General features: G+C 42.7%; 1 protein-coding gene across 3 annotated transcripts in view; it reads right to left on the bottom strand.

Moving 5' to 3' along the window:
* GABRG1 (gamma-aminobutyric acid type A receptor subunit gamma1) overlaps nt 1-23,032 on the bottom strand; it is a 137,687-nt gene that overhangs the window by 24,027 nt on the left and 90,628 nt on the right. For all 3 annotated transcript variants that reach the window (XM_060246307.1, XM_060246305.1, XM_060246306.1), the window contains exons 4-5: nt 16,673-16,893; nt 11,810-11,892 (exon numbers count right to left, since the gene is read on the bottom strand). In XM_060246307.1, the coding sequence (XP_060102290.1) occupies nt 11,810-11,892; nt 16,673-16,893 (304 nt within the window). The remainder of the gene's footprint in view (nt 1-11,809; nt 11,893-16,672; nt 16,894-23,032) is intronic.

Genomic DNA, 23,032 nt, shown 5'->3' with positions numbered 1-23,032 from the left:
GTTTAAGGATCAGTCTATTGACAATTATCTTTGTATGGTTGTCTCCACACAGATCTCATGCCAAATCCCACGATGGGTTATTTTGCATAACTGCTAACTGATGTGCTTCAAGTTCTTCCCTGGAAAAAGCTCAAGGTAGCTTCTTCCAGGATGATCTACATCCAGTCTTAAACCAAAGAGCACAATTTTTAACTCTGTTGCAGTAAAAACACCAAGTCTGCTCAACAGGTGGCAGGTGAGACAGTAGCTGCAACAGGCCAGATGAGATCGCATTGGTTTTGCAGGTCTCCAGTACTGCTGGGCTTCAAACCTGCAATACACTCTCAATCCATCTGTTGTAGAGTTGTTGGAGAACAGCACAGATCAGGCCTGCAAACTGCCTGAGCGAAGGCAGAAAAGCACCTGGGTCAGTTTAATATCCTCAGAACTAAAATGGCATCTGAATTTTATATTGGTTTTTAGGGATGGACATGAATCTAAAAAATTCAGTTCCATTCAGGGTTAGGGTTAGGGTTAACCCTGAACCAAACCAAGACAAAAATGCTGCAAACTGAACCAACCAGTTTGGGTCCCCCTTTCTCCTGGCTACAGTAAGCTTTGGCTGGGAGAAAGGGAGGGGGAATCATCCGGTAAGGCTGTAATGGCTGGCAGCCATTTAACTCATCCGTTTCACTTTCTCCTGCTATGAAGTGGGGGGTGGGGAGCAAAACTGTCTGATTTAATGGCTCACAGCCATTTAAACCTAACAGCTGATGGGTAAACTTGCCCCGAAGTTAGGTTTAAATGGCTGGCAGTCATTGCTATGGTCCATTTTGTTTAAACCCCACCCCCCACTTACATATAGGTGCACCCATCCGCTATTAAGCTGAAATGACTGACAGCCATTTTAGCAGCCCATTCTGCTTCCCTCAACTTGGAAGCAAAACCCACCGCTGAAATGACTGCCAGTCACTTAAACCTAGCAGGAGAGCTCTGGACCCATGCCTCTCAGGTTTAAATGGCCTGAACAGCCAAAACTGGACAAAAGTCTGGTAAATGTTGGGGAAGGCATCAGGTTTGAACCAGGCCAGGTTTGTGCCAAATTTGGTTTATACTATTTCAGCTGTCAAGATCTCTCCTATAAGTACCCTGTAAATTATATTTATTAATTAAAATATTTTAAGCTGTTCTTCAGAAACCTGCTTGAGGCAGCTTAAAGAGTTTTTTTTAAAAGAAAAAAACCCAAGCCATTAGACATAAGGAGCATAAAAACTACCCATAAAACAGAACCGCACTATTAGAAAGCTGATAAGATAAAAACCCTCATTAAAAGCCTGGGGAAAACAATGTATTTTAGCTGGTTCCTAAAAGAAGGTAAAGTAGGTGCTAGCCAGTGTTCCCTCTAAGCTGAGTTAGTGTGAGCTAGCTCACAGATTTTTGGCCTCCAGCTCACAGATTTTTGTTTTTGCTCAGGAAAAATAGCCCCAAGAGCACACTAATTTATGCAACTTTAATGTCAGTAGCTCACAAAGTAGCATTTTGCTTACAAGACTCCATGGCTTAGAGGGAACATTAGTGCCAGCTGAATCTCAAGGGGCAGGGTACTGCAAAGACAAGGTGCCACTACAGAAAATGCCCTGCCTCTAGCTATCACCTGCCTCACTCATAAAGATAAGGGTACAAAGAGATCAGAGCTCGAGAGTCAACTCTTAACTGGTAGGATGCATAGTATGTGAAGTGATGATACTTTGATACCCATTTCCAATTAGTTTACTGAAGTGCTGAGAATTCTCTGTTGTCCTCACACCTGCAAAGAGAAGTTTGTTACGACTAGTACAGTCCTATATACACTTAGTTGGATTCAGATGGGTAGCCGTACTGGTCTGAAGCAACAGAACAAAACAAAGCGGCAGACAAGTGCAATTTTAAGCCCAACCAAGTTTTATTCAGAATGTAAACTTTCATATGCTCTAAGCAGACTTCATCAGACAAAAATGGAACGGCAAGCAATCCTAAATATAGAGAAAGTGCATAGTGAGTTGGTATGTAAAGTCCTGGAAATGTTTTTAGCAGATTAAAAGAATCACGAATTGGGGTCTTTGTTTGATACTGCCCGCTTTCTCTGTATTTAGGACTGCTTGCCATTCCATTTTTGTCTGATGAAGTTTGCTTAGAGCATATGAAAGCTTACATTCTGAATAAAACTTGGTTGGGCTTAAAGGTGAACTTGTCTACTGCTTTGTTCTATTGCTTCAGACCAACACGGCTGCCCACTTGGATCTAGCAAGAGAATAAAGTTTGAGTCCCATGGCACCTTTAAGACCAACTGCGTTTAATTCTCAATATAAGCTTTCCTGTGCATGCACATACTTCATCAGATACATTTTAAATGTTTCCCTCAAGCCTTACAAATAGGTAGAGGAAGGATTAGTTAAGAACATAAGAGAAGCCATGTTGGATCAGGCCAATGGCCCATCCAGTCCAACATTCTGTGTCACACAGTAGCCCAAAAAAACAACAACATCCAAGTGCCATCAGGAGGTCCACAAGTGGGGCTAGAAGCCCTTCCACTTTGCCCCCCCCCCTCCAAGCACCATGAATACAGAGCATCACTGCCCCAGACAGTTCCAATAATATACTGTGGCTAATGGCCACTGATGAACCTTTGCTCCATATTTTTATCCAACTCCCCTCCTGAAGCTGTCTATGCTTGTAGCCGCCGCCACCTCCTGTGGCAGTGAATTCCACATGTTAATCACCCTTTGGGTGAAGAAGTACTTCCTTTTATCCGTTCTAACCCGAATGCTCAGCAATTTCATTGAATGCCCACGAGTTCTTGTACTGTGAGAAAGGGAGAAAAGTACTTCTTTCTCTACTTTCTCCATCCCATGCATAATCTTGTAAACCTCTATCATGTCACCCTGCAGTCGACATTTCTCCAAGCTAAAGAGCCCCAAGCATTTTAACCTTTCTTCATAGGGAAAGTGTTCCAAACCATTAATCATTCTAGTTGCCCTTTTCTGGACCTTTTCCAATGCTATAATATCCTTTTTGAGGTGTAGTGACCAGAATTGTACAGAGTATTCCAAATGAGGCCACACCATCATTGATTTATACAGGGGCATTATGATACTGGCTGATTTGTTTTCAATTCCTTTCCTAATAATTCCCAGCATGGCGTTGGCCTTTTTTATTGCAATCGCACACTGTCTTGACATTTTCAGTGAGTTATCTACAACGACCCCAAGATCTCTCTCTTGGTCAATCTCTGCCAGTTCACAACCCATCAACTTGTATTTGTAGCTGGGATTTTTGGCCCCAATGTGCATTACTTTGCACTTGGTCAAATTGAGCCTCATCTGCCACGTTGACGCCCACTCACCCAGCCTCAACAGATCCCTTTGGAGTGCCTCACAATCCTCTCTGGTTCTCACCACCCTGAACAATTTAGTGTCATCTGCAAACTTGGCCAGTTCACTGCTTACTCCCAACTCCAAATCATTAATGAACAAGTTGAAGAGCATGGGACCCACTATTGAGCCCTGTGGCACCCCACTGCTTACCGTCCTCCACTGTGAAGACTGCCCATTTATACTCATTCTCTGTTTCCTATTAGTTAGCCAGTTTTTGATCCACAAGAGGACCTGTCCTTTTACTCTATGACTCTCGAGCTTACTAAGGAGCCTTTGATTAGGAACTTTATTAAAAGCTTTCTGGAAGTCAAGGTAAACAACATCTATTGGGTCCCCTTTGTCTGTTCATCCCCTCAAAGAACTGTAACAGATTAGTGAGGCAAGATCTTCCATTATAGAACCCATGCTGAGTCTTCCTCAATAACTTGTATTCATCAATGTGCCTACTCATTCCGTTGATAATGGTTTCTAGTTGCTAGGAATGGCTCATCAGAATCAAGATGCAGAAGTAACTGGGCAATAAATATAGCTGAGATTGGATTAAAGTGGTTGTTAGGACCTGTGAATGGCAGCAAATCAGCATCCAAATACCGTTTGTTCTCACATCCCTTTGTTAACACTTATATCTGTTGAAAAATGGGAGATCTCCAGGCCCACCTGGAGGCTGGCAACCCTACAATAGGTAAGGCTTGAGGAAAACTGTTTCAATGTATCTGAAAGGTGTGCATGCACATAAAAATTTATACCCAGAATTAAAGAAGAAGATATTGGATTTATTTATTTATTTATTTATTTATTTATATTGGGATTTATACCCCGCCCTTCGCACCGAAGTGTCTCAGGGCGGCTTACAACATGATAATACAAATACTACAATTTAAAACACTTACAAGTAAAATTAAAACCATAAATTAATAAAAGCAAGATAGATAAAAACCGGCGGTCTACAGATGCATTTTGTTCCATCCAAAAGATTTCCTTGTCAGTCAGTATTATAGGCCTGCCGGAAGAGGGCTGTCTTACAGGCCCTGCGGAACTGCCCTAGGTCCCGCAGGGCCCGCACCTCCTCCGGCAGCTGGTTCCACCAATAAGGTGCCGTTACTGAGAAGGCCCGATCCCTGGTGGATTTTAGACGGGCCTCCTTTGGCCCGGGGACTATCAGCAGGTTTTGTGAACCCGAGCGTAGTACTCTCTGGGGAACGTGTGGGGAAAGACGGTCCCTAAGGTAGACAGGTCCTAGGCCATATAGGGCTTTAAAGGTAATAACCAACACCTTGTACCGGACTCGGAATATTACTGGCAGCCAGTGCAGATCCCGGAGCCCCGGCCGAATGTGCTCCCGTCTTGGGAGCCCTAATAACAGCCGGGCAGCAGCGTTCTGCACCAACTGCAGTTTCCGGGTCCGGCACAAGGGTAGCCCCATGTAGAGGGCATTACAGTAGTCTAACCTCGAGGTGACCGTAGCATGAATCACTGTTGCCAGGTCGTCACGTTCCAGGAAGGGGGCCAACTGCTTCGCCCGCCGAAGGTGAAAAAACGCGGACTTGGCAGTGGCTGCTATCTGGGCCTCCATTGTCAGTGAAGGCTCCAACAGCACCCCCAGGCTCTTAACCCTGCCCGACGCTGTTAGTGGCGCGCCGTCAAAAACTGGCAGGGGGATTTCCCTTCCCGGGCCGCAGCGACCAAGGCACAGGACCTCTGTCTTCGCCGGATTCAGCTTCAGCCCGCTCAGCCTAAACCACCTAGCCACTGCCTGTAACGCTCGGTCCAAATTTTCTGGGGCGCAGGCGGGCCGGCCATCCATAAGCAGATAGAGCTGGGTGTCATCAGCATATTGGTGACACCCGAGCCCGTACCTTCGGGCAATCTGGGCAAGGGGGCGCATGTAGATGTTAAATAACATTTATATCCCACCCTCCACTCCGAAGAGTCTCAGAGTGGCTCACAATCTCCTTTACCTTCCTCCCCCACAACAGACACCCTGTGAGGTGGGTGGGACTGGAGAGAGCTCTCACTGAAGCTGCCCTTTCAAGGACAACCTCTGCCAGAGCTATGGCTGACCCAAGACCATGCTAGCAGGTGCAGGTGGAGGAGTGGGGAATCAAACCCGGTTCTCCCAGATAAGAGTCCGCACACTTAACCACTACACCAAACTGGCTCTAAACTTTGTTAGAGATGCCACAAGACTCAAACTTTACACTTAGTTGGAGAAAGTCACACAGAATAAAGAAAACAGAAATAGCACTGGGCTACCCATTTGTAGTGTGGGCACGTTTTAAACCGGCTTAAAACCAAATAACAAAAAGAAGTCTTGTGAGATCGTAAGAGGGAAATGTTAAAGATTAAATAGATTTATTGCAGCATAAGCTTCTGGGAGGGCTAGAGGCATCTGATAAAATGGGTTCTTGTCCGTGGAAGCTTATGCTACAGAAAATCCGTCAAATCCTTAGCAGTTAGTACCACACAACCTCTTTTGTTTTTGCTACACCTTAACCAACAGGCTATCCCATTGGATACTAATTTGTGTTTAGATGGTTCCTTTGGTTTTTTGGGGGGTAAGAGTCACATCCTTCAAGCTAACAAAAAGCTAATTTCTGCAAGCTTCTGACAGTCTGGCTCTGAACAGATGTGCCGAGTGCCATAGTAAAAGGGGCTTACTTTTCTTTTGGATGAGAAGGGAACCAGCATACACAACTGCAAATGCCTGCCTGGGTATAGTGCACTTTTCCTTCCCTGAAGCTCCTAAATAGGTTTAGCAGATGTCCAATTTTGAACTGAATAGTCCAATATTTTCCCTTTTGGGCCATTAAGAAATTGAGAAAATACTGAACACATAAATGTCCAGTATTTTCTAATTAAGTGAGCCTGCAACCACTGCAGCCAAGTTCCACATCTGTGCTCTTTCTTTCCCCTGTGGCTTGATAAAGTGGCGACACCCTTGGTCACTTGTCTCCTCTGGAGCCAGCAAGGTTTGAAAGGAACCAAATCCACCACTTAATGGCCAGACAGGCCACTCCTGGGAAAATCCTGTTGACTTGGCTGAAGAAAGCTTGAGAAGTAGAGGCTTTTACATGTGACCAATCAATCAGCTTCCCATGTGGGCTCCAGCTGACTATGAGGGTAGATGGTAGTGGCAGGGGTGGAATTCTAGCAGGAGCTCCTTCGCATATTAGGCCACACACCCCTGATGTAGCCAATCCTCCAAGAGTTTACAAAAAAGAGCCTTGTAAGTTCATGTAGGATTGGCTACATCAGGTGTATGGCCTAATATGCAAAGGAGCTCCTGCTAGAATTCCACCCCTGGGTAGTGGGATTGAATCTTCTAAAGAAAAGTGAAAAAGAGCTCTTTGGGGGTCATGGTAGGGGAAAGGGCTGATCAGAGGCAACAAGACTTTTTTTTTAAAAAAAAAATATTGATAATTTTTGAAATTGAAAGGTAAAAACTAACAAAAATATTGAAAAAGGAAAAAAAAAAGAAAGCTGAAGAAAAAGATTTTTTAAAAAATTAAAAAGAGACAACAAGCCTTATGTTCTTAAGCATATGCTGTTTCCCTTTCAGGACAATGGGTATGGTAAAATGCTTAGCTTTGGATGGATGGTGTCTCTTATCACGCTCTTTTTTTTACTACGTGTGTGTATAAGCAGATTTGCTCCTTTATTTCATTGATTTAATTCTGCTTAGACTGAAAGCAACTGCATGAGATTGAACTTCATATTATTTTAAATATAATAATTAGGGATCAGCATAAACCGGCTTATGAACTAAAGTTTGTCATGAATTTTGTCCAGTTTGTAGTTTGCAATGCAATGTTCATGAACAAAGAATGGATTTTGATGCAGTTTATGGCAGTTTGTGTGCTTCTCACGAAAAACAGTTGGGAGCCATTTAAACCACTGCTTCCTGCTCCCAGGAAAAGCTACAGAGAGCAGAAAGCAGGAAGTGAAATGGTTGGGAGCCATTTAAACCCCTAATTTTTGCTCTCCACAGCTTTTCATGGGGAGAAGAAAGCAGTGGTTTGAATGGCTCCCAACCATTTAAACCAAACAGCTGAGAAGTGGAGAGCTCTCCACTGTCCAGCTGTTTGGTTTAAATGGCCCCCTGCTTTCTGCTCCTCAGGATTTCTTGCAGGGAGCAGAAAGCAGAGGTTTAAATGGCTCCAAGTCATTTAAACCAAACAGTCAAGTAGCAAGCTTGGAACATTTAAACCCCTGCTTTCTGCTCCCCCTAAAAAGCAGGAGGGAGCAGAGAGCGGGGATTTAAATGGCTCACAAACTGATACGAACTGGGTTTGTGGTTTAATGCATGGTTCAACTACAAACCAAATGATTAACCGAACCGCAAAAATGCAATTCATGGTATTTGTAATAATCATGTTAGAAATGCCAGATATTTTTTTAAAAAAATAGAAATGTGTAATTATAAAGCTTCAATAAATTTGTTAGGCTTTACGGTGCCTCTGGACTCTCTGGCCTAGTTTTTACAGATATGGTCAATCAGAGTCTGGGCTGTATAACTTTCAGATGGAAAAGGAAACATTCAGGTTCAAATACAACAAATAGAGAGAGCCAGTATAGTGTTGTGATTAGAATGTGGAACCAGGATCTGGGAGACCCAGGTTCAAATCTCCATTGTGCCAGGGAAGTTTGCTTTGTGACCTCAGTCCAGATACACACTCTGAGACTAACCTTCCTCACAGGGTTGTTGTGAGGATAAAATGGAGGGGTAGAGAATGATTTGAGCCATTTTGAGTCCCAATTGAGGAGAAAAGTAGGATATAAAAGAAGTAGACAATTCAAATAAAACAAATAAACCCATCTGCATGTAGAAAACTTAGTCTTTCCCCTGGTATATTAGTTTTCTATGCATGCTGTGTGCAAAGATCTCTACAAAGATGGTTCATGCTGTGTTATCCCCACCCCCCCACCCAAGCTGAATAAAGCTAGGGAGAGACAAGCCGAAAGTGTTTGAGGAGCAATAGCAAAACATGCAATACTTAAAGAGACATTTATATTTTATTTCTTGTCCCCTGGAAACCATAACATGATCAGGAACTCAGTGGTTTTGCTTTTCAGAAGCTATAAAATAGCACTATAAAGAAAATGTAACATTATTGGCTTTGTCTGTGTTTCTGTTCTTCGACTAGGGGTCATTTAGTGGAAAACATGGTGCTAGAGCTCATTAGCACAACTCATTTGCATATGCCACATATCTCTGACATCACTGGAAGGTGTACTAAATTAGATCAGCTCAGCATCTACCGTAAAATGCTTCTTGAATTATAATTATCAGAATAAAACCTTATTCCCATCAATTACTTTCTCCTAAGTGGCCACAGTGGCATGATGAAGATTTCCATCTGTCTGCTTTATATGTTTTGGTTATTTTCCTATTTTTGTGGGGAAAATATTAGAAAGTTTGTCAAATCTTAAGAGTTCAGCAAAATTCCCACAGGGGGTTTGAACAGTGGAGCCCAGAAGCAAGTATTTGGGGTAAAAAAGAAAGAGCATAATAAAATTTAGAGGTTCCGGAGCTCTGCTCCTGTGAACTTCTCCGCAAAACGAGGCCTGTGTACAACCATTTTAAAACCCAGAAATCCCTGTATGCATTTGTATGTATCATGGTGAGTGTAATATAATACTGCTTAGCATCAGGGGTTTTTTTTGTAGCAGGAACTCCTTTGCATATTAGGCCACACACCCCTGATGTACCCAATCCTCCAAGAGTTTACAGTAGGGCCTGTAAGAAGTGCCCTGTAAGCTCTTGGGGGATTGGCTACATCAGGGGTGTGTGGCCTAATATGCAAAGGTGCTCCTACTACAAAAAAAGCCCTGTTCAGCATATCAGATTACGACTGGGTAAATCCTGCTCAGGGTTGCCAGCTGCCTGAAGAAAAGCATCTTCTCCCTTTAATAGCAGCTTAATAGGATGTTATTTACCCCTGTGCCATTTAAAGCTTCGATCACTAGCTTCCATACATAAGCCTCTGTTAAAGAGACATGGCAGTTTATTTTTTTTATTATGGGTGTCAGGGGTGGAATTATAGCAGGGGCTCCTTTGCATATTAGGCCACACACCCCTCAAAAAAGAGCCCTGTAAGCTCTTGGAGGATTGGCTACATCAGGGTTGTGTGGCCTAATATGCAAAGGAGCTCCTGCTAAAATTCCACCCCTGATGGGTGTGAAAGTGTGTGCGGCCCTCACCTGGATGGTCCAGGCTAGCCTGTTTCTGTCAAATCTTGACTCTTAACCGGGGTCTGCCCTGTTAATATTTGGATAAGAGGCCACTAAGAAACTACAGGGGCACTATGCAGTGGCAGGCAATGGTTAACAACCCCTGAACATGTCTTGCCTTGAATACCCTTCAGAGTTGTTATAAAAATTGACTGCAACTTGACAGCACTTTCCACCACCAAGCATGTCCTTGTGTGTGTGTTTATTGCTCAATGCATTTTTATCACAGCCAGTATTTTTGTTGGCAACCCTATTCCTACAAATATTGAACTTTGGACTACATAAGTGATGTGTTTTATAATGGTTACCTAGAATTAAATTGCTTTTATTCCCCATGCAAATGGTACTAGCATCCATATTACAACAGAGAACTCCTTAAGCTTCTTATTACAAGCAGGTTTAAAGCTACTTCAGTGATCCCCAACGTATTGCTCACGGCATCCTGGTACCCATCAATGTATTCCTGAAGGATCTCCTCATCAAACAAGAGAGAAAGATTCTGACTTTCCTCTTCTTCACTGGAGTACAAAATGCTTCTGAAGAGCCCAGGAAGCAAGGAGCACTCATTCTGAAACAGAGGATTCCATGATGGGAGCATGCTTAGCTTGGACTCTCCTGAATGAGAGGCTCGATGGCAGCCATTTTGTATTTTTTTAAAAAACTGTGGCAGTTATTTTGTTGTGATGCCTACTACTTGTTCTCAAATTTTATAAGCACTCACAGGTTTGTCAAAGCAGAGGACCCCTGAGCTATTTATTGATTAGAGTGGTGGGCCTTAGCTTTTTGTACATCCCATCAATTGCTCTGTCAAAGAATTCAGGTCCTGCCATGATAAAGCCTATTTATGTGTTTACAGGCATTCTGTTTTTATATTTATAATTTAAGGTAAGTGCTGTTGGGAGTATATTCTATTGCAATGGTTTAAAAAAACAAAAAAAATAATAATTCCATTAGTAGCTGAAAATTGTAATAATATGTTGAGTTTAATTTTTGATGTTATAACTGTGAAACACAGAAGTACAAGGTATAATCAATAGCTGGTAAGCTCAGCAGGAAGCAGTATATCAAGCACACTGGCTGGTAGACAGGGGGAATGGAATATTAGACAAAACCAGGGGTGGAATTCTAGCAGGAGCTCTTTTGCATATTAGGCCACACAGGCCTTATGTAGCCAATCCTCCAAGAGCTTACAGAAAAGATCCTTGTAAGCTCTTGGAGGACTGGCTACATCAGGGGGTGTGGCCTAATATGTAAAGGAGCTCCTTCTAGAATTCCACCCCTGGACAAAACACAGCATGCCCAAGGTTACTATTATGCCAAAAAGTCAGATAGATAATCCATGGCAGGTAGGGTCAGCAGGAAAGGGCACATCACACTTGCAGGTGGACATGGGGATCGAAGGAGAGTCATTAAAGGAGAGTGATTAGTAATTGTTATGAAAATCCTACATCCCATCTAGACTACTTTTGTGTCCCAACTGGATTAGACAACTATTATTTCTTATCAGCGGCCAGCCATTTAAACCTAAATGCTAACTGGCAGAACTGCTTAGCTGTTAAGTTTAAATGGCTGTGAGCCATTAAACCTTTTGGTTTGCTCCCCCCTTCAAAGCAGGGAGAAGCAAAACTGAAGGGTTAAATAGTTCCCAGCCATTTAAACCTAACAGCTAAGCAGGTCTGCCAGTTAGCTGGCATCCATTTAACCCTTCAGTTTTGCTCACAGCCATTTAAACCCTTTGGTTTTGCTTTCCCTCTTTGAAGTGGGGGAGGGGGAATGAAGTCAATGGGTTAAATGGTTGCCAACCATTTAACCCTTCTTGGGTGCCCCCCCCCCCCGATTTCTCCTGGGCTTTGCAAAATGTGGCTGGGAGAAAGGGAGAACTGAACTCACCAAACCAGCTCAGTTTGGGTGGGGCTCATTTGGGTTGCTTCAGTTCAGGATGCAGTTTGGGGGCTATCCTGAACATTGAACTGAATCACTTTTAGGGAGATTCTGCCTATCCCTAATCAGTTGCATTACTTTCCTCTTCTCTTCTGACTTCTATCAACCAAGTGGCCTAATATTGATGTAGACATTTTAACTAATATTAACAAAAGCTGATAAAAAAAATGCAACCACTTTGCAGATTCTGAATCAACACAGCCTTAGTTTAGAGAGAGAAATACATAAAGTATTTTGCTACCTACAGCTTGAAAATTCCAGAGGACAAGAATGTGCATCCATGGGAAAGTTGTGAAGTTTAAGGTAACACTCAGCGTTAATTGTCAACCTGAATAAAAGAAAATATATATAGACATAAAGCTTTAAATGATTATAAAGCTATCAGACTTATTCTGTGAAATTTCAAAACAGATACAGAAGTCACTTTTGCCAAAGAAGAGCCAAGATCCAAAAAAGCTACTTCAGGAATTCATGGAAGATATTAACAGAGATCAGTTCTATCACAAATTCATGGAGGATTGATTCATCAGTGGCTACTAGCTATGGTGACAAAGGAGAACCTCCACATCCAGAGGCACTAAACCTCTGAATTCCAGAGCCAGGAGGCAACATCACAGGAAGGTCTTAGCCTCTATGCCCTATTGTTGGCGCTCCAGAGTAACTGGCTGGCCAATGTGTGAGCCGGGATGCTGGACTGGATGGATCACTGGTCTGATTCAGCAGAACCTTTCTTAGGTGGAATTAATTTGGTGATTCCTTCAAATTTGGTAAACTTTTGATTCTTTCCCTGTTACATCGTATATATGTGTGTGACTACCCTGACCTGGATAGCCCAGGCTAGCCCAATCTCATCAGATCTTGGAAGCTAAGCAGGGTCAGCCTTGGCTAGTATTGGAAGGGGGGACTCCAAGGAATACCAGGATCATGACGCAGAGGCAAGCAACAGCAAACCACCTCAGAAATGTCTCTTGGCTTAAAAACAAGTCTAGCTCACCATCTAGAGGTGCATAACACTAAAAGAGCTAGAACAGGGGTGGCCAAACTGTGGCTCGGAAGCCACATGTGGCTCTTTCACACATATTGTGTTGCTCTCAACGCCCCCACCACCCTGTCAGCTGGCTGGGAGAAGGTATTTGTCTCTTTAAATCACTTCTCCAAGCAAAGTCAACCAGCAGCTTGGAGAATGCATTTAAAATTAAAGTTGCTTCCTTCTCTCCTTCCCTCCTCCCTTCCTCCCTCCCTTCCTTCCTTCCTTCCTTCCATCCATCCATCCATCTCTCAAACATCTGGCATTTATTCTATGTGGCTCTTATGTTAAGCAAGTTTGGCTCTTATGTTAAGCAAGTTTGCTAGAACTTCTGGCTGCCAGACAACCCTAGGATTTCCTACCTATTCTACACAAACTGCCATATGATAATCAATCAATCAATAAATCAGTGTGTGACTAGTAAAATTCACAATGCACACTGAATTTTGTCACTGTACAAGCCCACAAAATAAAATAAAATAAAATAAAGACAAGACAAGACAAGAGATAAAAACAGACCAACAACATCTGCAAAAATCTTACAAAAGCCAGCCATTTGACTGAATGGTAATGTTACTCAGTTTTACCTCTGAGGCAGAGAAGCATCCATGTGTATATTTTAAAAAAAGCTATCTCACCTGATGAGTGATGAAAATATATATTGGGAAGTCTAGCAGAGTTCCTCTCATCCATATCCTAAGGGACCATAGCAGAAGCTCTCTCCTTACTTTAATAACAAAGCTGTTACCCTCTGTGCACAAGCGCATCGCTTGATTTCATACATGTAAATATGCACATTTTAAGTGTTTGCTTGCCTTTCCCCCCCTTTCCCTAGAAAATTTCTAGGCAGTGAAGTCAATTTGAAACAGTGTGTGCGCATCAGTCCAGCTGAAGTCAATGAGGCTCAAATGCATCATTAAGACTTTGAGGCCACAAAGTTTATGTGTGGAATTTAGTGGGATCTGTAGTCAGGGAAGCATGGTTTGGGCTATGCGTGTTACCATTTTTAATGGAGTTTTTTAATGGAGTTACACCTACACCATTTTTAATGGAGTTACACCTACACAGAATGTGGAATTTTGAAGTGGGAGGGAAGGAAACAAGAGGGAACCATATCATCTAGGTTGAAAATTCCTCCCTCAAATTTCAAGTGAACCTATTGGCTATTTATGTAACACACCTGTTTAGCAAATATATACAGGGGTGGAATTCTAGCAGGAGCTCCTTTGCATATTAGGCCACACACCCCTGAGGTAGCCAATCCTCCAAGAGCTTACAAAAAAGAGACTTGTAAGCTCTCGGAGGATTGGCTACATTGGGGGGGGGGTGGCCTAATATGCAAAGGAGCTCCTGCTAGAATTCCACCCCTGAATATATACATTTCTTCATAATATGTAGTTTGCAAAGTATACTCTTTTACTAATTGGCTACTTAAGCTAGGGCATATTTCTGAAGTTGGGCAATGCAGACACAGCAACCAGAAGAAGAAACAAACAGGCTGACAACAAAACAGAAGGTTGAGAATTACCAGCTCTCCTCCTCCTCCTTCTCTTGGCCTCTCCTGGAAAGAGAGCACCATGGAGGAAGGGAGGCCACTGGAGAGTCATGGAGAGTCAAATAGCCAGAAGGGTTGTCAGATCTTATTATTGCTACTTCATCACCACCATTTGAATTTTTGCTCTGCTTTCCCACATGTTCTCACCTTGGGCAAATCCCAGCCAATTTTTCTCATGAACAAATGTGCAGTGGTACAAGATGAACTTTCCATCTCGTCCTGTGGCTTAATGAGTCTACATGCATATGCTAATTTGCAGAAAGTTAACCTCAGGCCAGTGGTCCACCTTTCCGTTTGTTTCCATTACAGCTTTCTAATAAGCCATATTGGTTTTCTACCTCACAGCTTAAGCTCTTGTTCTTGCCCTGCCTCCTTCTATTTGAGGAGCCTTGGGAAGGAGACAACAGCAATGGAAGTAAGGAACGGGATCCTTTGTTTCTGTTCACAGTAGCAGCTTTCTCCCTGAAGATGTTCTTCAAAGGGTCTAACATACATAATGGCTGCGGGAAGGGGCGGTGTAGTGGCCAGAGTTTCCTGGGGCATGTAAAGCCCCGCCCCCCGTTGATCAACAGGTAAACTGGCTCCAGAGCCTCATAGTCCTATGACAGCCCTCTGGCATGATCGTTATCAATGCAGGGTGAGGGGGTAGCAGTAGCAGGAAGGACGAGCCACCGAAAGAGCAGCCACTGCTGCCATTGCCTCCTCCTCTCTTCCTTCCTGGATCGTGGGGGGGGGAGCTCTTTTTGAGCCGGCCCAGTTCCAGACGCCTCCCATTCACCCCAAACTGCCCATCTGTTTGTGTACATATTGCTGATTGCCCATTGGCTGCTGTAGAAGGGAACAATGGGGAAGCCTTGCTCTGTGAGGTATCATCTGTGAGCAGATAGTACAAGCCAATATCTATGGACTGATTCTTTACCCTCTCCCACACTTTGATTGTTGCAAACGCTAAATCACAGCCAGGTACCAGAATTATTGAAAAATCTGAATAGCTCTATATTATATTACCCTGAATGTCATACTGGTTATTTTCAGTACAACAGGCATTAACAAAAAAAAAGGTTTCCATTTAGTTCTTTGAGTTTTAATATCCAAATGCACATTCTTACTTATGCTGTAAAATTAGATGATAAGTAAAAGAGAATAAATTAAAGAAAATAATTTGGAATATGAAGGACAAAATGAAGACAGGAGATACTAGTTTTTTGTTGATCTAAAAGACAGTTCTGAAAAGGAGAAAGAGCTCCAGTTTTTCTGGTTGTTGCACCCAAAGCAAATATAAGATATTTGTTCTACCGCTGACACAATAGACTGCGGTGCTTAATTTGATGCTCAATGCAGGAAAAGGAATATAAGAAACAAGACTGTGATCATATGCACATTTCCACATCTCATTGCACACAGAGTGTCTGACTCCTGAGTAAACATGCATAAGAGTATTATGATAGTTCATTTTGCTAGTTTCCATATAATGGACCCAAAGAGCTTTGTAAATTACACCCTGCTGTATTTCTTTGAGTTTTAGACAGCAAGTTTTGCATGGTAATACTAATTTATGTTCACTACTTTCAAGAATAACAAATCCAAGCCTAGAGCTTGTGCACTCCCCTTGCTTCTACACAACATGGAAACCCTGCTTCCCAAGGATCTCCAAATCAGATAAAATAAAACAGAGCTTGTTTCTCATACAAAGATTCCAAATCACATTCTAATATTGGTTTGCAGGCAAGAGAATAGCCACAATTTGTCGTTTCATCCAATTCTGATGTCATGGACTTCTGTTGGTTTGGGGAAAACCAGGAAGTCTTCTATATCCTTGCCATATGGGAGGGGGAAAGGGGGATGGGGGAAACAGAGAGAACTAACATGGTGACTTCATAAACTCGTGTTTATTTTACAGAAGAAACCATAGTTGGTTGGTTTCATCTGAGTAGAGCTATAGACTGCAATCATATAGGCACTTAATTGAGATGTACTAGAGTAAACGGGGGAAGGCAAGGGCAAACCACTCTGTAAAAAGTCTGCTGTGTCTGTTGTGATGCAACGTTACCCCAGAGTTGGAAACAACTGGTGCTTGCACAGGGGACTACCTTTACCTTTAGAGTAAACTATGCATAGGATTGTGCTAAAAATCCTGTCACTTTAAGTTTAAAAGAAGTAAATTGTCAATTAACAGCAAACAACAGAAAATACAGCACAAAAGAAGAAAAATTGCAGATTTATACCCCGCCCTTCTCTCTGAATCAGAGACTCAGAGTGGCTTACAATCTCCTATATCTTCTTCCCCCACAACAGATACCCTGTGAGGTGGGTGGGGCTGAAGGGCTCTCACAGCAGCTGCCCTTTCAAGGACAACCCCTGCGATAGCTATGGCTAACCCAAGGTCATTCCAGCAGGTGCAAGTGGAGAAGTGGGGAATCAAACTCGGTTCTCCCAGATAAGAGTCCACGCACTTAACCACTACACCAAACTGGCTCTCAAGATCCATGATTGTCTTCTTTCAGCTTTTTGGGAGGCAACTTCTACCTGAGAGTATATAATACTCGTCCATCATTTCTAATGCGTAGCAAGCGGTTTGGAGTCGTGATCCAATGGGCATCTGATTTCCTTGAGTTTCGGAAGAAAGTATCTGGAATCCAGATTTTCCCAACCATATTGCTGTTCAGCATGAGTACTTTCATGGTGCTATTGAACTTCAGGCGACTGTCATACCAAGTCTGGGCAAAAATGATGTCTATGGTGTACTCCTAGAAAAAAAAAACAGAAATGATCATGGCAGCATTAAATATCGCAGCACAAAAAGCATATACAACAATACTACTAGGTTAATAAAAATATGTAAATTCATGTCCAGCATTTGATACTATCTTCTGAAATCTATCTTAACCCAGTTTCAAATAAACTTTATGTGATACCAGAATAAAAGGTGTTGATGCTTACAGTGAATGCAAAAGGAGAATCCTCTAAGGCCATTCAATCCAAAGGTTATGTTTTGGGGACACTGGCAGGGGGAAGAGAGGGAAAGAAAGAAGAACACATCTAGATAGATACAGCAAAGGTAAAAATAATGTTAGACAAAATCCAGAATTGGTTTCTGTATTGTAAGTCAGGTCCTTAGTACAAACAGGTGGAAAGGTAGGCCTAGGTATCTGGAGCTGTTTCAATCTCTGTACTTGGGAGATAGATGTGCTGACTTAAACGGCTCCTCTTTGGCCTAGACATTGTGGGGAGCAATGCAGGGAGAGAATGGCTCTTTTACAAGGGTCATTTTGTAGAAAAAGAGGTGCCAGAGCTCATTAGCACAACTCATTTGTTGCCACACACCCCTGACATTACCAGAAGCTGTACTAGATTATAACACCTCAGCATCTACCTTAAGATGCTTTTTGAATTATAATTGTTATAAGAAAACCTTACTTCCATCATACTTTTAAAAGTACTTTCTCCTATGTGGCCACAGTGGCATGATGAAGATTTCCATCTGTCTGCTTTATATGTTTTGGTTATTTCGCCATTTTTTTTTTTGTGGGGAAAAAATATTAGAAAGTTTGTCGAATCTCAGAGTTCAGCAAAATTCTCAGAGGGGGTTTGAACAATGGAGCCCAGAAGCAACACTACATTAAGGCTATGTCATCTGTCTTATACCAGCTGGGGGATGTATGGGAGGAGTGGATGCAGTTTGATAACACCATCTGCAGAATTTGACCTGTTTTTAAGATTGTCATATTGTTTTATTGTGTGAATTAATTTTAGCTCTGTATACTTATTAATTGTTGTTCCCTGCCCTGAGCCTGCTGAAGGAAGGGCAGGTTATAAATCAAAAAGAATAAATAAATTAGAAAGAGCACAATAAAATTTAGAGGTTCTGGTGCTCTGCTCCTTTGAGCTCCTGCCCAAAATGAGGTCTGCTCTTTTATCTTCTGAGTGGGGAAGTGTCTGGGGAGGAGGGAGAGAAACCTGTACCAAGAACACTTAGAATATTCAGAAAGGGGGCAAAATGAGTGGATTTGGGATATGTGTTAGAGCAGAGGTGGCCAAACTTGCTTAATGTAACAGCCACATAGAATAATCGTCAGATGTTTGAGAGCCACAAAACATGAATGTCAGATGTTGGAGAGCTGCAAGTAAGGAAGGAAAGAAGGCAAATAGATGAGGGGAGGGAGAGAGAGAGGTGGAAAGAAAAAATTTAGCTTTAAAGAGATAAAGTTAAAGTCTGACTTGGCTTGGAGAAATGATTTAGAGACAAATGCCTTCTCCAAGTTAGCCATTGGGCAGTGGGGGCTTCAAGAGCCACACAATATGGGTGAGAAAGCCACATGTGGTTCCCGAGCCACAGTTTGACCACCCCATGTTAGAGTAATGGAGCTCAGCTCACATGACCCTGTTTATTAAGCACTGAGTTAGATCGTATGAGCTTTTTCACCAAGTTTATCAACCTCAGGTTGGGCTCTGGTATTCTCCCAGAGTTATATCTCATCTCCGGACTAAAGAGATCATTCCCCTGAAGGAAATGACAGCTTTGTAGAGCAGACTCTGGGACATCACATCTCTGCTCGGATCCCTCCCAACACGAAACGTCACCCAGGCACCTCTCCCTAATCTCTGGGAATTTCCCAAACTGAAATTAGCAATCCTTTTTTTTCTAGAGGTGAAAAAGAAAGGAGGGGCTCCTGTTTGACCACCCAAAAGGGTGGGGCTGGTGGTCACGGCATCTCCATGGACAAATGCCATTGAGGGTAGGAGTTACAGTAGGAGAGGGGAATGGGGTAAGGTCAAGTGAAAAAGCTGGTCAGTGGGGTAAGGTCAAGTGATAACCACAGCCAGGGCTTTTTTTGAGCAGGAATACACAGGAACACAGTTCCGGCTGGCTTGGTGTCAGGGGGTGTGGCCTAATATGCTAATAAATTCCTGCTGAGCTTTTTCTACAAAAAGCCCTATGTTAAACAATGGCGACATCAAGGGGTATGGCCTAATATGCAAATGAGTTCCTGCTGGGCTTTTTCTACCAAAAAAGCCCTGCCTACAGCTATCAAGCAATAGGGTTTGGTTGGCAGGGTGCATTTGCCTTTCATTCATTCACACAGCACCATCAGTGAATACAACCTCATCAAGTGGCAAACTTAATACCTGATAACAGAATATGCGAAATGGTCAAAAGTTCCCAAACTATGTACTACCGAGACTCACAAAGGACAGTGCCAGGCTGACAGATTCAAGCGCTTTAACCAGTCCCTAACATGCCACCTTGACAGTGTGAAGGAAAGGAAAAGGAAAGGTACCCTGTGCAAGCACCAGTTGTTTCCGACTCTGGGGTGACGTTGCTTTCACAACGTTTTCACAGCAGACTTTTTACAGTGTTTGCCATTGCCTTCCCCAGTCATCTACACTTTCCCCCCAGCAAGCTTGGTACTCATTTTACCGACCTTGGAAGGATGGAAGGCTGAGTTAACCTCAAGCTGGCTACATGAAAACCCAGCTTCCACTGTGGATCGAACTCAGGTCGTGAGCAGAGCTTAGGACTGCAGTATTGCAGCTTTAACACTCTGCGCCACGGGGCTCTTTTTTGACAGTGTGAAAACTGATGCTAACTGATGTGGTCCAACCCTCTTCGCCCCAAAATGAAACACCAATTAGTAATTAAGGGCATGATCCTTCCAGATCCTTCTTCTGCAGAAACCCCACTTCACAAACACACGGCTCCCTGGGGCACCCTGGTTTGCATTAAACTGAACAATAATTTAAGTAATGATAAGAAACAGTAAAATTCATAAGAGCTTGAATGGTACAGGAAATCTTCGGCTTTCTGTCTACCAAGCACAATGCTGAGCTTATTTCCAGCATATTACAATGAATAGGAGAATCTCTGTAATAAAAGGAGGAGGTTTGAGGACTGGGCTTAACCCCAATTGCACTTTGCATGGGAAATATATTATCTAAAAATGCCAGACATCTGAATAATAATGACTAGCAAAATGTCATTATGATGAGAAGGATTGTATTGCCGGGAGCACATGTCTGTCTCAGAGAGACACACAATCTCTTTCAGCACCAGGCCACAAAATGGGAGGTCAGCTTTTGCCCTCATTGAATTGACACACACCCATGCATGTTATATTACTTCTAAGGACAAGGACTGAATGGTTGAGCATCCACTGATGTGGAGGGAAAATATTAAAGGCTCACATTTGAGGTTTCTGTGACATGAGGAAGAAAACCAACTCTGTGCCCAGGGACCCCAACCCCACTAATATTTTAGTTCCATCTTGGGGACCAGGGCTTTTTATGTAGAAAAAGCCCAGCAGGAACTCATTTGCCTATTAGGCCACACCCCCTGATACCAAGCCAGCTGGAATTGCATTCCTGTGTGTTCCTGAGAGCCAGTTTGGTGTAGTGGTTAAGTGTGTGGACTCTTATCTGGGAGAACCAGGTTTGATTCCCCACTCTTCCACTTGTACCTGCTGGAATGGCCTTGGGTCAGCCATAGCTTTGGCAGAGGTTGTCCTTGAAAGGGCAGCTGCTGTGAGAGCCCTTTCAGCCCCACCCATCTCACAGGGTGTCTGTTGTGAGGGGAGAAGACATAGGAGATTGTAAGCCGCTCTGAGTCTCTGATTCAGGGAGAAGGGCGGGATATAAATCTGCAATTCTTCTTCTTGTTCTTCTTCCTGGTAAAAAAAAGCCCTGCTGGAGACCATTTCCCAGTCATACTAGAATACTGGGAACAAGAACACAGCTAGATAGATAACTCTGGACGAAGATCCCAAGTGTGAGAAAGCCAATAGCTAGGGTCTAGGAGTAGCTATGTCTAAAGCATTCAATTAAGTTGCAGACAGTGATCTGCGGCATAGGGATAAGTTTGTTAATATCACGAAAAGGCAGTCTTGCGTGAGCACACAGCATGAAGAAAGGCTGTTTGCCCGAGAGAGACTGCAGGGTTGACTAGTGTCTTTTCAGACTACTGGACTATGAAAGAAGTTGCACTAACCCCCAGCATGAACCTTGTGAAAAATGAACCCTGTGATGCACTTTGAGCTGTGAAGAAATACTAGAAGACGGTTTTTAAACCCCATATGTACACCAAAGAGAAAACTAGTACGCTATAGTGATTAGAGTGGCAAGCTAAGATTAAGGAGACTTAGGTTCAAATCTACACCCATAAGGCTTACTACGTGACCTTCAGCCCCTACCTCACCACAGGGTTTTTCTGAGAATAATTTGGAGCAGCCATTTGTGCTTTCATGAGCTCCTTGGAGTAAAGGTGTGCTGAAGTATAATAGCATGACACAGACACCCCATTTCAGCCTACTTATAGCATGGAGGATTTTTTTTTTTTAAAAAAAAGAACTTTAATCACAAAAGACTATTCAAACTGAACTAACTGAACATCTCCTCTATGTCCAACAGGGAGCTGTTATTGTGACGGGATGTAAGCTAACATCAAGAGCACACTCTCTTTTCTGCATATAAGAGTCAACAAAGAACATCCCTCTGATGCAAACACATGCACAATTATCATCACTGCATCCACCCAATGGCATTTTGCAAAGCCCCATATGGGTGACAAGTTCATCTTCTTAAAGAATGAGGGTGATAGGCAGGGCTTTTTTTGTAGCAGGAACTCCTTTGCATATTAGGCCACACACCCCTGATGTAGCCAATCCTCCAAGAGCTTACAGGGCTCTTCATACAGGGCCTACTGTAAGCTCCAGGAGGACTGGCTACATCAAGGGTATGTGGCCTGATATGCAAAGGAGGTCCTGCTACAAGAAAAAGCCCTGGTGATGGGTGATTTCTCATGTATGAAGGTTGAAGAAATGATTGGGATAGAGCCACAGGCTCCCTTTTCAGTTCTCAGTGGGTTCACACATAACTGTGTAATATCTGGTTCATTGACACCCTGCACTTAAGGAGTGGAAGAAAGGAAAAGGAAAAAAATCAACTCTCTTCTGCTGGATGGAGCAGCAAGATGCATATGGAAGAAGGATACCTAGTTGACAGGTTGGTCAAGTACTGCTCAGACAACATGCATTTAATTTCTGTAGGGGATGCAGCTCAAAAAACAAGTTTGGCTGATAAGAAAAAAATAGTACTAAGCAAAAATGACAACAGTTTCATTGCTGCACAGTGGGCCCCTTAAGACCAACGAAGTTTTATTCAAGGTATGAGCTTTCATGTGCACACACACTTCCTCGGATACATTGAAATAGAAGTTAACAGTTCATATATAGAGACAGATGCCTCTGCATTGGTGAACAGCAAATTAGCAATCTAACTTTGTTCTACTGCTTCAGACCAACACAGCTACCCACCTGGATTTATCATTACTGCACAGTTATCACCAGGGTAAATATGGCTGGCTATTTACCAACTGTTGGCTTATGTACACTGAGCCTGCCAGTTACTTATATTTGTTTAAAACAAATGGTCATTATGGATGCACACCATAGTAAACAAGTACTTTGTAAATGGTTATGTGTGCAAAATCTGTGGCAGAAATCAATCATAATGGGATTGCAACTGACAAACAGCAGAGTGGAATCGCCTTGGTTGCTGAGGTTATATCAGGGTAAATGGTCCTTGTTCTACTGCAATCGTACATAATGGTAAGAGTGGGTACTGATTCATTATACTTAAGGAGAAAAAAAACACCCACTATGACAATTTTCTCCTTACATCTGTTCCTTGGCCATTGTTTTTCTTTTGTAAGGAGACAATCAGATGATTCTGTTTATTCTGTTCTTTTCCAAACTACGTTTTAAAAGATTGCATTGCTTTTCACTAGGGAAAAATTCTTCTGTTGGCCAAGATCTCTCTCTCTCTTTCTATAGATAGATGATAGATAGATGATAGATGATGATAGATAGATGATAGATGATGATGATAGATAGA

This window comes from Heteronotia binoei, chromosome 9 (assembly GCF_032191835.1).
Source record: "Heteronotia binoei isolate CCM8104 ecotype False Entrance Well chromosome 9, APGP_CSIRO_Hbin_v1, whole genome shotgun sequence".
NCBI classification, from domain to species: Eukaryota; Metazoa; Chordata; class Lepidosauria; order Squamata; family Gekkonidae; genus Heteronotia; species Heteronotia binoei.
The sequence above is the reverse complement of the archived record's forward strand: the minus strand, read 5'-3'. Positions and strand labels throughout refer to the sequence as shown.